The 17,439-nt window shown below is 39.8% G+C and overlaps 2 protein-coding genes across 2 annotated transcripts; both read left to right on the top strand.

Moving 5' to 3' along the window:
- The first annotated feature begins 4,175 nt into the window (after positions 1-4,175).
- LOC117301678 lies at positions 4,176-7,151 on the top strand. Its single transcript, XM_033785708.1, has 6 exons — positions 4,176-4,213; positions 4,878-4,998; positions 5,399-5,459; positions 5,714-5,803; positions 6,214-6,426; positions 7,096-7,151. Exons 1-6 carry the CDS (start codon positions 4,176-4,178, stop codon positions 7,149-7,151), a joined length of 579 nt encoding a protein of 192 aa, XP_033641599.1.
- LOC117301496 lies at positions 7,103-17,278 on the top strand. The gene is made up of 16 exons (XM_033785517.1): positions 7,103-7,176; positions 7,622-7,682; positions 7,857-7,933; positions 8,053-8,135; positions 8,389-8,547; positions 9,146-9,269; positions 9,764-9,876; positions 10,148-10,244; positions 10,643-10,798; positions 11,311-11,391; positions 13,739-13,819; positions 14,254-14,307; positions 14,473-14,562; positions 15,060-15,128; positions 15,517-15,606; positions 15,949-17,278. Exons 1-16 carry the CDS (start codon positions 7,165-7,167, stop codon positions 16,198-16,200), a joined length of 1,599 nt encoding a protein of 532 aa, XP_033641408.1. The 5' UTR covers positions 7,103-7,164; the 3' UTR covers positions 16,201-17,278.
- The last annotated feature ends 161 nt before the right edge of the window (positions 17,279-17,439 follow it).

Below are 17,439 nucleotides of genomic sequence, written 5' to 3'. Positions count from 1 at the left end.
CGAGAGGACGGAGCCTGGAGCCGAATCCAAAGTCAAAGCCGTTGGTTCGAAAAGGGCCATAGTCGTTCGCTCTTAACTGAAGTGCGCATGCCCTACCCACATCACTAAGCACCCACTAGTTGATCATTTTATTCTGGAAATTTAAGAGTTAATAGACCAGACACTCATTTCACGACTGCAGTGGAAACTAGTTTGTATTAAGAACTGTCGTGTAGGGAGCCTTTTCCAGTTGTGATGCCGGTAGACAAATCGCTTTGAAATTTCCACATTTTGGTTGTTTATTTACCGGGTGGGAAGAGCTCTGCTCTCCACCACTGTTTCCAAAAAGTACAAAATGTCAAGTGAAGTAGTCAGGTTAATCTTGATTCTCTCAGCATCCATCGCGATCTCCACCGCCCAGGAGGGAGATGACGGCGGGGCTTTGGCGTTGATTAACGGCACGGAAGACCGGGTGTCGCATCAGAGATGGAGAGCAGTGAGAACGGACGTCGCATGGGGCCTTGGAGGCCTCGCGGGCATGGCCAGGGGAATTGCGTACGGATTCTCACCTTCGGAGTTTCCACTGGGTGAGTATGTTTTACCTTTTGATTTCCATCCCCACCTTTTCTATTTCGAGTGGTGTCCATTGTTTTTATTCAAGGATGTGCACACTACGGAACCCTAAACTCTCTTAATGTAAAAGAGTGACCAATTCACTCTCTTGTCCGAGTTTCGCTCTTTTGAGAGTGAAAGTCAATATGTGTCTCTTTCTTTTTGGGTGAAATTGGAACGAACTTCACTCTTAATCGAGTTTAAAATACCCGTCTTTCACTCTTAAAAGAGTTGTCCGTCATGATATGGCTCTTTGCCAGAGTGGTTGTCTGAAGCGTTTTTTTTTTTTTTTTTTTTTTTTTTTTTTTTTTTTTTTAATAGGTGAAAACAATAAGTGTTTATCTCGCGAGGCCGAAATGTAATATTTGAAAACAGTGTTGAAACAGTTATTATTATATAATAATAATAATCTAAGCATTTATATAGTGTTCTTACACAAAAAAGGTACCACGACGCCTTACAACAATAATTACAAGCAATTAAAAATTAAAAATACAAACTTAAGCAATGAGATATAAATAAATAGCCTAGGAGGCGAAATAAGTATGGACAAGGTGTGTTTTGAGTGATATTTAGAAATCGGAAAGTGAATTAGCATGACGTATTTGATAAAGAAGAGTGTTCCAAAGGTTTGGTGCTGCTGCATAAAAACCTTTGGATGATGAAGTGTATCTGGTTTTAGGTTTAGTGAGAATCCTTGAATCTTAGCTGGAGCGGAGAGTGCGATTTGGCTGGTTAGGAGTGTTAAACTCAGTAAGGTAAGGGGGTGCAGTTTCATACACACATGTGGTGGAAGCCAGTGGAGTTGTTGAAGGAGAGGTGAAACCAATGACCGATTGAGATAACTTTCACGGTCTTGTTCTTTCAAACGTGTTCGGTCACATCAAGTGTGGATTAGCCTACGGGTCTTTGACATTTGCCCATTTCGGCTGTGTACTGAATCTCCCCTTTTACTACATGTACTTGAATTAGGGATGGAACAAAGACACAACTGAAAACGCTACACCAAGATGGGTAGGGCGTTAAAATTGACATCATGGGTGTAATTACATGCCGAATAGAGAATCAAAGTTAAAATAATACAAATGTAATCGTTTTTGCAGAAATTAATGATAACACCCTTACGGTAAATGTTGATTTTGTTGTGGTGTCCATAACGTGACCATACCTATGTTGTCAATGTTAACACTCGGGGGGCATTACCTTTGCTTCGGGTTTGGGCTGTTGTGGATATACAACGTCTCTTATCCCTGCACCGCTCGAGTTTGCCGAAATAATTTTGTTTCTCTTTTCAAGATTCTTGTAGCAACTTTACTGAAATCGTAGTTCAAATTTTTTAAAGATAGCCAAGGCTTATTATTTATAATTAAACGCACAATTTTTTGACCCTTTCGGTAATATTTGTACAAGTCCTCATTGGGGAAAAATAAAAAACCCTACGGTAATATTTATGGCGATTATTTTTGTATAATGATAAAATGGATACAATAGCTTTTCAAGGCTTTTATCTGGCTCAGTGCTGATTAATTGCGAAGGCATAAGTTTTCGACAATATCACCATGAATGATAAATACAGTGTCCTTTGTGTTTACTAATAAGCGTTTTGTTGGGTAAGTGCTAAATTATTTCATCCTCATTAGCTTCGTCAAGTCAACTGTGAAGAGAAAAATTAATAATGATCTATAAATAACTAGATGGATTCACCAATGCGTAGGCATACTATTAACTACCTAGTTTTATTTTGATGTTTCTTATTTTCTACAAACAAAAGCTATAGCGAGGTTTCCTCCTACCGCATAATACAGTGTATCGCTTTAGGTGGCTGGGCGGTCCAGTGGCTAAATGGTTAGAAAATTACTAGGGCTGGAAAACTATTTTAAATTAGAATAGAATGATTCACAATGTCCCTTGAAATTGTATGGTTTTAGAGTTATATTATTTCACGACAGACCATGGTCCGTCATTTTGTAGAACAAAATTTTGACTCCACAAAATGGCAGACCGTATGTACCACTGCTTGAATTTTTAGAAGCAAAATTTAAGTCATTTTTACTCACTAGTCACAATTACAACTAGGTTTTTTTTTGGTTCAAGAATAACTCTTTTAAAAATAAGCGATGGTAACATTCCAACCAGCAACAATGAGTGACTTTGGAGCGCTAGGTGGCAGCAGACTAACCATTTTTTATGTGGTTCTGACCATGCGCACATTACCGAGAGCAATGGATGTATCATGACAGGGCCGAATATCATGGCTCTGCTTACCGCCGAATGCTGCGCTTACGATCACGATTCCCTGCTTACGTGCAAGCGCCGAATTTCTGCGCTAGCTGTGAAAGAGAAGAATGCCTTGTAACGCGTAACGTGGTCGGAGTACGTTCACGCACAAGCCAAAAGTCACCGCTTACTCGTGAAATACGCTTGACGTAAGCACATAATTCCCTGCTTCCGCAAGCGTCGATTTGTTGCCTACGGTAAGCAGAGCCCTAACATTGGGCCATGGTAAGTCTGCTGCCACCTGGCGTCACCAAGTGTCCAATTTGAGAGATTTGAAGGTGATGCGCCCCTTTGGTGTGCCTTTTTCATACATTTTTGATAAGCGTAACTTTACCTTATACCTACTCCCCCCAAAAAACCATTATGTGGTTTTTCAGATCCGATAGTTGATGCTTTTGCCGAATCTGGAGGTTCCATAGAAATAGCTCTGCAGTCCATACAGGTAAGCTCAAAGCTATACAACAAAATGGCAAATTTCATCTTACGAAACCATTTCCTGTGACAGAAACTTGGTCATAAAAGACAATAGACACTATTTGTAATTACTTCAAATAATTGATAGTATACAAACTTATTTCATAACGATCAATGGAGTGTTTGTAGTATTAAACATTGTGAGAACTGGCTTCCTCAATAAAGTATCGTAGTTTAAAAAAATGTTTAGGTAATTTCTCATTCAGATAATAAAAGACTTCAGCTGAAGCCTTTTATTAGGCATCTGGAAGCAGACACAGTTGTGGAACGAGGGTGTTTTTTCTTTCATTATTCTCTTGCAACTTCGATGACCATTTAAGTCCAAATTTTCACAGGTTTGTTATTCTATACATTTTGTTGTGGTACACCAAGTGAGACACTGGTCTTTGACATTTTACCAAAAGTGTCCAGTGCCGTACACATTTTCCGGTCAGAAATGGCTCGATCATGAGTCCCAGGCAGCCTGACCCATTCTGGGTCAAAATGACCCGGATTAGAATCACCGTCAGCTAAAGTTCTATTTAAAAAAGAAAAAACAGTTTCCGGTATTTGATCTTACCCATTTTTTGCGGTTTTGTGGGAAAATTAATAAAAATAGGACTTTCATAACTAAAATGGCGTATCTTTGTAAACTGCAGGATGATGATGTGATGGGTCAGATAATAAACTCCGAGGGAGGTCTCCTTGGCGTGACCATCTTGTTTTTCTTGGTGGGGCTCGGGCTGTCGATCTTCGGCATCATCTTCTGCGTGTGGCGGCGTTTCCGTAAACGCAGCGCCGTGCATCCAGAGGGAGAGCAGGCGAAGGAATTGACCGACCGCACTGGGATCAAAATGGGTGTTGCGTTGCTAAGTCTGTCCATCATAGTCCTGTAAGAATAATTATGTTTGTTCATTTTAAAGTGAAACTATACCGGTTTTTGAGCCGTTTGATTGTTTTAATCCTATATAAATGTACATATATATACAATAAAACTAACCAGGTCCCAATTTCATAGAGCTGCTTAAGCACAAAAACTAGCTAAGCACAACACTATTTAGTATTATGCTTACCAAAAAAGATTACCAGTGAGCCAACAAACCATTAACATGTACAATATACAATATGTGACTCATGTTCTGCTTATTATTTTCTGCCATTAATAAATTAGCATCAAATTGTTGATCAATATTTGTTGCTGACGCAGCTCTATGAAGCTGGGCCCTGGGAAAATGGTCGCATAGTTTTTTTTTTAGAGACCGCCAAAAATCCGGAGAGGTTATGATTACACAGGAAGAATAATCCGTAAATGAATTACACAATCTAAGAAACGTATCTGACAGTAATGTTTCTCGGATTAAAATTTTGGTTGCTAAAAACTAATGGTTTTTTTTCTGTTTATTTTTTAATGGTGTGGGAACATGCGTTGAAGGATTCCCGTAGCCACACTGGCCCTTAGCAACAGCCCCAGACATATTCGCAATCGCCAATTCAGACCGTGATAACCTTTTCCAAAAGCCAATAAGTAACTCTCCCATTATTGTGTAAACCAATAGGATTGCAGCTTGCTTCACTCTAGCATCAGCTTACCAAGTCTCGCAGAGTCTCATGCGCTTCGAAAACACGGCTTACAATATCCTTGACGACGTTGACGACTTTCAGGATGAACTTTTTGAGGTAAGTGTTTGGAAAATAGCCGCCCCTCCCCATCAACCCCGGAGAAAAGAAACTAATATACTTTGTTAAAGACAAAAGTGGAACAATACTGAGCGTTTGCGCGTTAAACTGACACTATAGACCCCCTGCATTGGCCGCCATTTTTCAAGAAACTTTATGCGTGAAAGGCAGTCATTGGCTGTGAGTCGTGCACAGTGCGTTTACGCGTGCACGTGTCCATTTGTTGCCTTCAAAGATGGCGGTCGATAGCGTCATATGCCATCCATCGAGTATGGCTTGCTGAATTATTTCATTATAAAGACTACAATTTTTTTTGCTTCAGCCATGGAGGCCCAACCAACACCAAAATGTTGGCACCCGTCAATGGAAATTTAACTTTTATTTATTTGACACTTTTCAGGATGTACGGCAATTGTTTAATATCAGCACCCTGTCCGGTACTATCAAAGACAATTTGAATGGTAAGTGATTGGGTTGGAATCCCTCCCGTATCTCCCATGTGATTTTCATCCGGCTGAAAAAATTCACAAAGTACCCCAATAGTTACAAAATGGGAAGCTCAAGTTATTCAAGGTTCAATAAACCTAGCATTAATGCCAAAAAAAAAAAAAAAAATGTTTGCATTAAAATATCATAGGTCCACTCCTGTTGGTTGGTACGCAGTTTGCACGCAGCTCTTCTTATCCTTTATGTTTTTGTATCTCCTGTTCTACAGATGTCATAGATCTGATGTTTTCCACGTTCCACACCGGATTGGCTGGAATCATGGGACCAATGAGTAATACACTGTCACAGTTCTCAACACGTAAGAACGCCCTCTGTTGCTTTACTACATCCAACTCCAAAACCCCACCCCCACCCCACCCCCACCCCCACCCCCGACAAAAATAGTTTGCTAAAAGCATTAATTTTCGGTATGTGTGTTTATGTATTATTTTAAATGCGAGGCTTCAAAATGTATTTTCAGGTGAGGCAGGAGATTATGTCCCCCCGTCGGTCCCCAAACTGTGTACTAATTTGAATCCTCCTTCTCCAGCCGATGTTAATTTCCCATTATGTGGGGGACATAATTCCCTGGGACACCGACACAGAACGTGTGTGTGTATATAATAAGCTGGATGTCGTTCGTGTGCTTTGAATTCGAACCTTTCTGAATGAAATTCTTGGGGGCGCGCTATATTTAATTAAATTTAACTATTTAAATTGTCACTTCAGTTTTCACCTCTGACCGTCTACCGGATATAGTCCGTGCTCCGTCACTCCAGGGTATGTTTGATCAGCTAGTGGAAGCCATTTTTCAGACTATTGCAGATTTAATCGACGATGTCAAGCAGCTCTGTGTTAGATATATTGGGAATATTCTGGGAATCTGCAACCTCATCCCCAGCCCGTCAACGTTTCTCGACGATCTCTCCTTTATAAAAAGGGGTAAAAAGAATCATTATTTAAACTTCAACTGCTTCTTGTTACCTTTTACTGTTGGTCTATTTTGTTGTTTGTTGCTGTTGTTCTTGTTGTTGTTGTAATTCGTGCTATAATATTTATTGAGTTTCTTGATAGCCATTAATTCGATGCTGTTAATGTTTCTTTTTATGTAAATTGCAATTAATAGTTTTGGTTGATAATGATTGTGTTGACTTCGCTACGTGTCACTGTAGATGCCGCTTCTGTTTGTTTGTTTGTTTGTTTGTTTGTTTGTTTGTTTGTTTGTTTGTTTGTTTGTTTGTTTATTTGTTTTTTTTTGCTGCTGGCTTGTTGTTAAAGTTGGTGTCGTGTTTGTTCTTGTTATTTCTGCTTCTGTTGCTGCTGATGTTGTTAATGTCGTTGTTGGCGTTGTTGCTTTAGTATTGCTGCTGCGTTACTGTTGTTGTTAATGATTTTTTGGTGTTGGCGTTTTTGTTGCGGTTGTTGCCACAATTCTTTCTGCTGCGCCTGTTTTGGTGTTTTTGTTTTTCGGCATCTGCATTTTGTTATTGTTCAGTTTATGCAGTGGAATTTGTTTTGTGAAGTGACTATTGAAAACAAAAATTAACAAAACTTGAGATTTGACAAACAAACTATTTATTCTTCTTCTTTGATTCTTGTTGACACCACCAGGTCAGTCTGACGGAAGTGTCCGCATCATTGGTGGGCATTGGTGCACTGGTTGGTGAAGTGACGACGGCTATGCTGTATACGGTAGGCACAAATATACTCATTGATTCAAACTTTGATCTCACTGCGTACGTCTTTTCCAGCTGTTCATTTTATTTCATCGGACTATAGACCGAAAATTTCACTCGCCCTTTGTGAAACCCTTTTCATTTCAGAAAAAAATATGTTCTTCCTTTGACGTGTTTTCTTGTTCCGAAACGTGTGTGACTATCGACTGTGCGAGTCTTGCGCATGCCAAATATTTCAACTGCAAATATTAAAGAAATATCACGGATCGGGGCCATAGGGGTCCTAATTCAGAATGTTTGAAAACGCCAGAGACTGGCATGTTCTATGCGAGAAAAAAATCGTGAATTTGGATGCGTCTGAACTTAACTTCTAATGTTTGCCAAAATTAAGGCGGGAAAACCTATTTGTATTGCTTTACCTAATGCAGGCCGTAACAAGATTGTGTTGTTCTCTTCCCCAGGGTGGTGACGTTCTAACCGAAGTTCATCAAACTCTCCGTCGACCCACAGGGGCATTACATGGTACGAGGTTGTCCTTTCTTGAATGAGAAGCATTTTCCAAACTTTACTTTGACCATTTTCGGGCTCATTTTGACACATAGTCCGGGTCAGGGCCTCGTCCCCGGCCCCGGATCTCGGTCAATTCTTACTTGGAATTTGTTTAAAGTGTATGCGTTTGTTTGTTCTTGGTTGAAGGTATGGTTGACGTCGTATTGGCTTCGATGCAGCCAATGGTATCCTCAATTACGGATGACGTAGTCACCCAAGTCGAGGTAGGTGTAGTCTTTCGTCAAGGCGCACCGCGTATAGCTTTGTCTGTGGTAAGATATTACTACATCGTGCACCCATACTCCAATAATGGCTACATTCTGTTCATTCCTTTTGAATGTAGACTATGGCACGTTTGAATACGAGTGAATACAGTGGCATGATAGGTGAAGTTGGTGACATGGCAGAAAGCTACAGCTCCTTAATGTAAGTCAAAATAATTGTATTGAGACACTAGGTGGCAGCAGACAAACTGTGTACGTAGCTTGTCATTGCTTACGTCACGCTGGGCATGCGCACAATTTCGGGGATAATTGAGTGCTACCTTTGCCTATGCCCAAAGATATCAGCTGACTAAACCATAGAGTATGCCAGATACCAGATCCGGGGCCTGGGGAGGAAACCTCTTTCATAAACAATTTTAAATTTGACTAATCCATTCGATGGTATATCTATTTAGCTACGGAGTTTTCGCAGTGTTCTCCACTATGGCGTTGGTCCTGTCAATAATCTGCATCAGCGGCTTGGTGTTGGGGGCTGCAAGGTACAGCAAGTCTAGTCTGCTTACTGCGCGGATCCGTACAAAGGCATCAAAATGGAGTGGCCGTCTTATGGTTGGGTAAGCTAATCATTTATATCACATCAAAATGGAGTGGTCGTCTTATGGTAAGCTAATCGTTTACACCACGCGTGAACACGCATGCATTTTGTTAATTGGTTGATCATTACAATGGGGATCCGTTATTCGTTGTCTTTATTATGACGTCACGCTTTCAAACAGCAACCCCCCCCCCAAAAAAAAAAAAAAAAAAAAAAAAAAAAACCGTAGTGGAGATACCTCTCGTCACAAACCCTACGGCCAGGTATGACATGTACTAATAAACAACGCTGATTGGCTCACCTACGCGTGCACACTTGTTGGCAACTTTTGAGGGGCGCGTAGAGTGGATCGGCCATGAGCAAAATGTGCCAGATTCTAGGCTATAATTGATGAACCAATTCCATGGGTTAATAATACAAATAATTATAGTGGCTTCTTATAATATAGCGCTCAGGTCCGTTACGCAGTGACGCTCCTGAGCAAGGCTTTCTTGAAAACAAAATGGCGCGGCGAGATCGACCACCCAAAATGTTTCGACCAACGTACTCAGTTCTTCTTCAAGAAAAGCGTCGAATGTTTCTAATTCATGCTCAACTTGTTGTTGTTGCCAATGCAGATCGACAACAATGGCTGTATGTGTTGCTGTGTTATTCTGGATACCGACGGCTATTTTATTCATGGTTGGGGCTAACTTGACTCTGATGTGTAACACAATGGTGGATCTCAGCATCTTTGACAAGGTAATGTTCAATATCTTGCTCAAAGACACATGCGTCATGCCCGGGATTTGAACCCACACACTGCTGATCAGAAACACCAGAGCTTGAATATTGTGCTCTGAACCACTCCGTAAATGTTTTGGGGACTCTAGGTGCAGCAGACTTTAGGTATATCTCTTGTTCTTGTCAATGTACGCATGCTCCGAACTACGTAAACAATTTACCTGGTAAGTCTGATGCCACCTAGCGTTTGAAAATCTCCCACTGATTCTCAACAGTGTTGCTAAGAGCAAGTTTGAGTGAGCAAATATAGACTTGACCAGAGCTGAAAAGTTGCTCTCGAATTGACCATAGTCGACCATGCTCCAGTGCATGGTTCGAAATAGTCAATCTCCATGTGCTCTATTGTTTCTGGCCATAGTCTCTAGTCGGTTTAATCAAGTCTAGTCGCCACCCGAACTTGCTCTATAATACACACTCATTCAATGTTTTTGATTTCTTTGGTTTCTTGGCAGACGGTTGATAACCCTACTATGTGGGGAGGCAAGACGTTCTTAAACTCTATGGTTGAATCTTTCATCAGTCTCGGTGACTCACCGCACAACCTCACTGTCCGACATTTTATGGAGTAAGTTCGGTCTTTATATACACATACGTCACACGCGTGCGCACAACCTACGAATTCGGTTCGTTGGATCCTGCTAATGTTGTTTTATTATTCATTTTTATAAAGAGCTCTCTTGTGGGGTCGAGAATTCACTTGTCGAGGCAATTTGTTCGATTCCCGTTCCGTGAGCTCATACCGATCAAACTGATCAAGACTTCAACAGAGCCGTTTATGGATGTCAGAGTTTCGAAAACACATGGTGTACTTAATTAACTCTTTTCTCACCCACCAGGCAATGTCAGCTGGACCATTCTCTTTACGAGGCGGTTTATACCTCAGGATTCCTTCATGACTTGGACATCGTTGACTTTGATGCAAGCCCAGATGAGGTTAGTTTAGTCAGTGACCCCTAGCATATGACGTCACGAGCTCCAACAGTGCCCTCAATTAGAGGATCTTTGATGTAAAACAATGGGAAATTACACGCGTGTGTGCACTGCGCATGACTCTCAGCCATAATGATAGCTTTCACAAGTTGACGTTTCATCAAAGATGGGGGTCAATGCAAGGGGTCTATACACCTTTCCAAATACTCAAGTGCTGCACGTTGCCATGTAAACATGGTTGGACACAAAGTAAACCTTGGGGACGAGGTTGTTTAGGCCTTTTCCATGATTGCACATCATACGTGCACACAGGTTACCTGTAAAGATTTAAGGTGTTTTTCATTGTACTTCTGAAGTATTCATAATTAATCATTAATTGACTTTTCTTCTTCCAATAACAGTTCTTGAAGCCCATTGAGGATTTCTTAATCTACGGATCGACTGAAGCCATCACGGCGCTGGAACCTCTTGACTTGATGGAGATGTTGAAACCCATCCTCTCGAATGTTAATATACCGGAGTTTCCAAGGGAGATCTTTGAAAGCTCCACCCAGAGCGTGAGTAATTTAGATTAGATTAGATTGGATTAGATTAGGTTATAGTAACACCATGTTATGATAATCTCTAAATAAGTTGGGGTGGTTCTAAAAAGAACCATTGGTGTAGACTCGCCTTTATTTGCATGGCATTCATGGTCCTGGAGACTCGCATTCAAATCTGACGTACATGTTTACACATAAAACAAACCTGTCGTTATCCGATAACGACAGGGGATCAGCCTATACTTCATCAGTTCTATGAAGTTGGGCACTGCTATCTATGTGACTCTTTTCGGGAATTGGCAGCGTTGTCATCAGCTATAGGCTCCTTCAGTTGAAATCCAGAACTTTTCATTATAATGCTCCAAATAGGTGGTCGAAGCCTAAGCCAGAGCCTGCAAAAGCCGTTGAGCCATCTGAGGTTTCGAAAAGGGCCCGTTTATGTGCGTGGGTGTTTGACAAAGCAATGTCTTGACAAACTTATTTGTTTGCATTTTTTAACGGCAGTTTTGGCTCTTATTTCATTACAGCTTCAGGATATACTGAATGCGATACCACTGCAGCCAATTATTGATATGCTGGCAGGATTCAGGAGCAGCCCACTCTTGTTTGTAAGTTTGCAACTGCGTGTACGCACCCGACAATGCGAGTTTGGATTGTGCGATTTCAAACATTGTGCTGGAATTGTCTGGCACTGTGGACTCTCTGGTACTGTTACGTAACTACGCAAAAGCTTATTATTATTATTATTATTCATGGTTTATTTATTAAAACACTGCAATACAGCGGCTAAAAAGCCGAAATGCACAGTTTACAAATAGTCATTGAAAAACATTACTATTAAAAAATATTAATGTATAAACTTAAAAAGAGCACAAAAACAATTTGATGAGATCAGAAAACCAACCATCGCTCACTTAGAAAAACCAATATAATTGTCATCAAAGTTACAGCAATGATTACTTATGAGACTAGGAGTCGCTACATGGCAAAAAATAAAGAAATGGCAAATCACAGTTGGCAAGAACACATTTGGTAATAACAATTTTTTTAAAAACAGGCAATTTACAATTAAACCATCCATTACTATAAAAAAAGAAGATAGATATTTTTAAGCTGAGGGGATTTGGCCAGAAGTTCACAAAATGCGGGCAAGAGCAGGAATAGTGGATCGTTTGTACCTTTCAGTACGACACTTGGGAATGTGAAGCCCGGTTACTGTGCTGGCTCGAAGTACCCTATCACGTGTAGCAGTTTTTTCCGGGGGAGCATGTTCCTAAACTTAGAGGATCCAAGTAAGTTCTTACCAAACTTTATAAAAAGGTATTCTCTTCTAGACTTGAGTGATGAGATGCCCAGTAATTCAAGTGCCATGGTATAGGATTGATATTGAAGGCCAAGAATAATGCGGGCGGCACGTTTCTGAACATTTTCAACAGCAATAACCTGGCGCTCAGTAATAGAGCTGTGCCAAACTTGACTAGCGTATTCCAGAACAGGTCTAATATAACAAGTATAAACTGCCACCATGTCTGTAGTAGGTACTTTGGATTTACGTAGTACGCACAAAGTGTACAACCTACGGGATGCCTTAGAAACAACTTCCGCAATGTGTATGTCCCATTTTAAGTTGTTTTGAACAATCACACCAAGCAATTTAATTGAAGTTGCACACCTGAGATTTATCGAATTGAGAGAAACCGAAGTTTGAGGTACATCGCGCTTCAAAAAAGATATCGTCATTGTGCAACATTTCTCATGTTTTGGAAGCACATCATTACTTTTACACCAGGTAGATAAGTTATCAAGGTGATCTTGTATAGAGGATTGTTGATCATACTTAACAACTTCACCTAAAGTAAGATCATCCACATACTTCCACCGCCCACAACCTCCAACTGATGCATCATTAACTAACACAAGAAACAAAATGGGTCCCAGCTTTGTTCCTTGGGGTACACCACAGGAAATATCCCGAGTGGTAGAAACCACACCATGAAGTTTAGTGTTCTGAGTACGGTCAGTGAGGAAGCTGCAGACAGTGGGGATAATGGATCTTCTTACACCTAATTGAATAAGTTTATTAATTACAATGTTATGGTTAACCCTGTTAATAGTTTGGCATGTCAATTCCCCGATGAACATAATTGAGCATGTCCACAAGGTAGTGAACAGTGGAACTGCCCTTGATATTACCGTATTGCTTGGGATCAAGTTTGGTTGAAATGTCCTCTAGCAGCCATCTAGCAATGAAGGTTTCAAAAACTCGAGCGAAAATTGGAGTGAGTGAAATTGGTCTCAGCTGGTCGAAAGAGGAAATGTTTCTTTCCTTTGGGATTGGTACAACAGTCGCTGTTTTCCACATAATAAATTTGGGAAAATTCCTTCCGATAGGCATTTGTTGAACAAACGGGCAAGAGGCTTTGCCAACTCATTAGCAAACTCTCTGATCAGTCGAACTGGCACGTCTGAAGGATGGCCTGCTTGTAATGGTCTCAACTTTCAAGTATGCAACACTTGAGCTCTGTAGATAGTGGGAGGTGGGAGCATGGCTGGTAGATAACATGGCAATTCTTGAAGTTTAAGTGAAGGTAGCTGGTTGCAAATGTTGGCAAAGTGATGATTGATTGCTTCAGACTTTGCTAAAGGGTCCAAGTTGGCTCCAGGAATTGAGGTAGGCTTTATTGTATACAGACCAGCATTCTCACTAGGTGTATCCCAACATTATTTATGCATAAAACTTGATCAAATCTGTGAAAAGTTGGACTCAATTGGTCATCTAAGTTGCAAGAGAATAATGACAGAAAAAACACTAGTTTCAGATGCTAATAAAAGTCTTTTAAAATTATTTTGACTGAGAAAATATTACCTAATTGTCCAAAACTACGTGTAATTGTTTTAAATTATTGATTTCATTACATGATTTCTGAGTAATTACTTTGTTCTTCTATTTAACAGTTTGTACGCAATATAATCGACGACATCCTGAATATATTAAATCCATTGGGTGCATTCTTGTCCGTATTGACGGATCTTTTGGTAAGTTTTAAAAACATTATTTTTGTATTTTACATTACATTAGTTTTCTTTGTCACGTTTCTACTGTCCCACTCTTCCTAATAAGTTACGCACTCTTTTGCTTCCAGAGTGCATTGTTCTCTGCTTGTATCGTTGAATAGTTGTATCTAACATCATTGAAGAAAAACAAACTAGTTGTTGTTGTTGTTGTTGCTGCTGCTGCTGCTGCTGCTGCTGCTGCCGCCGCCGCCGCCGCCGCCGCCGCCGCCGTCGTCCTCTTCTTGTGCTTATTGTCGTTGTTCTTGTTGTTGTTGTTGTTGTTGTTTTTTTTTTCAAAATAGAGATTAATTTTTTTGTTAAGACATAAAATTATTGTTTCTGTATTTAAGAACTCATAAATAACTAAACCAACATAATTATACAACCAAATAACTATTTTCTTCTGCTTCTTCCAGGGAGCCATTGTCAACCAAATCCCATTCTTCGAGGGGGTCTACAATCAATTCAAGGTATAACGTAACTCTCAATTTTACTCTCAGCTTCGCATCCTAAAATGGAATAGTTCCGATATTTCTACACAGTATTTATTGGGAAGCAATGATAATTTGCATTTCAATAATATTGCAAATACGGTAACTTACCATGTTTTACTTCCACCCTCTTTTTAACCACAGAATTACATTACCAATGTAATCGACGGTTCATCGGGTGGTTTTGACGAGTTGGCCGGCGTGTTGTCGGGGGTGAATAGGGCTGCAACTACGGTGAGAATCTTCGGTGTCGTTTCGGCAAGAAGTCATAACAAAAATAACAGAGTGGTATTTATATCTGCGAACTCCGGGTTTCCGCATGCCAGTGACACAACAACTGATGGGGCATCAATTCCTGCGTTTGCGGTCTCCATTATAATAGCAACAATATTTTATTTGATGAGCATCTGTGCCCATGATGAAACAAATGTATGCTATATCAAAGCGTTTTCAAGCGTCAATTTTAACTAATCATTATGCATTTTTGCTTGTGTTTTAATGTTTTCTTTTGTGTGATTTTTAAATGTTTCAGTGCAATCACCTTTTTATATTGAATAATTATATTTTTATCGTTGGCAGGGGTCTGGTTTTACACATCTTTTGATGACAGTTTTTATACTTTTGTTTTAACCTTGACAACCCCTGCACAACTTGTAACTACTGTGTATGTCTAAAGATTTAAAATAAATAAATAAATAAATGAAATAGATTTTAACTTTTTATCTCCATAGGCTGTGGGACCTGTCATAACTACTGTGTTTTCAGTAACAGAGGAATTGATTGCTGCACCAATCCATAAGGTGAGACGACATAAGTATTTGAATATCGCAATATTATTTCTAATTCCATTCACCTGGACAAGAATCTGGGTCATGTTATTGGCGATATTATGAGTCAGTTTGACTTTTGAAGATGACTGTGTGGACGCTAGGGGGCACTTCCTTGTTAAAAGTATTGGTTTTTGCAAAATGGAGAGGTACCTGATAATTGTTGTCTACCACTACCAAGCGCCAAACTGAAAATGCTGAAAATGCTGCGAGTTTTACCATCACACTATGCAAAAGTTTACGAACAACATAATTTGAAAGAAAACAATTAATTTATCAGCGTTATGATGGAAACCATTGCAGCCTACTTTACACTTATATCTTTCTGTTTTTCTTGATGTCTTATTATTTTACAACTCAGATAAAGCATGACTTTGGAAAGTGTGGGATCATGGCGAATACATATGAAGCTGTCGTGACGGACATGTGCGGACATCTCAACTCAGGAATTGTAAGAATTATGTTATCATTTTGTATTTGGAATTATTTTAAGTCAAGACGCACAAATATTTTGTTATGCTCATGGAAAAAGTCGCAGCCGTTGCTGTATCCACCACTTTGGATACTGGTTTTGAATATGCATGGCTTTAAACAAAAACCCATAGACCTTTGGGGCCATTGTGCTTATTTCGAAGCCAAAGCAGTCCTTGCATAAAAACATTAATTTGCTTCTTTTTACAGAACTTAGGGGAAAGTGCAAGATGTATACGGAGCATCGGTAAAGGGTACAAACATTATTATATTTATCTCCTGCAAAACTAACACTATTGTTTACACCCTTTCTCTCTTGAAGCACGCCCTCTGGTTGTCCACTGCGATCATCTCAGTGTGCTGTCCTGCCGTTGTCATCCTGTCCTTCAGCCTCACCAAGTACGTCCGGCGAGCCAACCTAGCAGATGCAGGCGGGAGAGAGAACGACAAACAGGCCGATAAAAAGCCCCCAGCGACGGCACCAAATAACGACAAAGACGGACCTCCTCAAAAGAAACGCCGGGCGTGGCACGTTTTTACCGTGTCTGGTGAAAACGTCGTGCGTCCCCCTTAGAAGGACTTTTAATGTTAAAATATATTTCTTCTCTCACATCTTTGATAAGCCCAGTGAGAAAAGACTTAACTCGCGTTTACTGTTCGCTAGCTCAGCAGATTCTGTGGGAGCCTACAAGGAGCGTATTGCGTCAAAACGCCCTCAAAGCAATGTTCATTACAATTGCTTTATATCAAAGATATTATTATTCGTATTATATTTTGTGTATTAATATTGATATAATTATTTTCTTCACAATCTTAAATGTTTTTACAATTTTGCTCATAACAAAGTTGAACACTTTTTTACTTTTTCGCTTCTTTAATTGTGTAACAACAACTTTGATGTAAATTTAACATCCATCCCTTTTTTGCGATTAAGCCCACACACCTGAAATGCAGCCCTAACCTTGAATTAAACGAACCTTAATTGTAGGTCAAAACATGTAAGCCAAGACCATGTAAGCCAAGACCAACTTGAGGGCAGTCGTCCGAGGGCAGTCCTTTTTAAACCCATGTGGACCCATTGTAGCCCCAGCTTTGTTCTTATGTAGCCTAGACCTACAAAACATCTCGCTCAAACGGATTTTGTCTCCTAGCCCGGACCTCCTCAACTTCGTAGACCTTGACCCAAGGCCACACTGCAATGTAGCCCAGCAGCCGATTTCAGGTTAAGTGCATTTTTGATGTATCAAAGGCCGAAATGGATTTCCCATCGGGGATAATAAAGTGAATTGAATTGAATTGTAATTTTAAATTTGCACCGGGGACAAAGAATATAAATTTTGGTTTTTATCCATACACCGATATGTGTTATCACTGTATACTCAGTACTTCGTGAAATCGGATGCAGGTGCAGCAATGTTAACTCATGTTACAATGTTTGGGCTACGTTTCAGGACGGTCAGATGAGGGAATGGGTTACATAAAAATGCTTTAAAAAAACACATACAAAACCCAATTTTTTTAAACTATTAAGTTTCGTGATTATAGGCTGATTATTAGTTCGTTGTAAAGAATGTGCAATAGTTTGTATTTCAAAAAGATGAAAAAATATTGTTTTTTATGTGACGACAAAGAACAAAAACACTGAAATAACAATACAAGTATAACATGTTAACTTTTGTGAAATATTTAAAGTGTTAAAAAAAAATGCTCTCAATTAAACACATCTAATTGCCTCTCGCTTACCTTTTTGTTTAACCCTTTAATGAAGGAAAGGCCGAATTAATGGAGGTTTGATTTGGTTAGTTAGGTCCTC

Source organism: Asterias rubens, chromosome 17, assembly GCF_902459465.1.
Source record: "Asterias rubens chromosome 17, eAstRub1.3, whole genome shotgun sequence".
Taxonomy (NCBI): domain Eukaryota; kingdom Metazoa; phylum Echinodermata; class Asteroidea; order Forcipulatida; family Asteriidae; genus Asterias; species Asterias rubens.
Note: the sequence above shows the minus strand (reverse complement) of the source record. Positions and strands in the feature narration are given on the sequence as shown.

Bases quoted from the DNA above. Each gene is read 5' to 3' on its own strand.
- LOC117301678 (XM_033785708.1), top strand. From the start codon at position 4,176: ATGGGTGTTGCGTTGCTAAGTCTGTCCATCATAGTCCT. The intron at 4,999-5,398 runs GTAAGTGTTTGG...GACACTTTTCAG, and splicing joins TTCAGGATGAACTTTTTGAG to GATGTACGGCAATTGTTTAA. The intron at 5,804-6,213 runs GTAAGAACGCCC...TTGTCACTTCAG, and splicing joins ACTGTCACAGTTCTCAACAC to TTTTCACCTCTGACCGTCTA.
- LOC117301496 (XM_033785517.1), top strand. The intron at 10,245-10,642 runs GTTAGTTTAGTC...TTCCAATAACAG, and splicing joins TTGATGCAAGCCCAGATGAG to TTCTTGAAGCCCATTGAGGA. The intron at 10,799-11,310 runs GTGAGTAATTTA...ATTTCATTACAG, and splicing joins TTGAAAGCTCCACCCAGAGC to CTTCAGGATATACTGAATGC.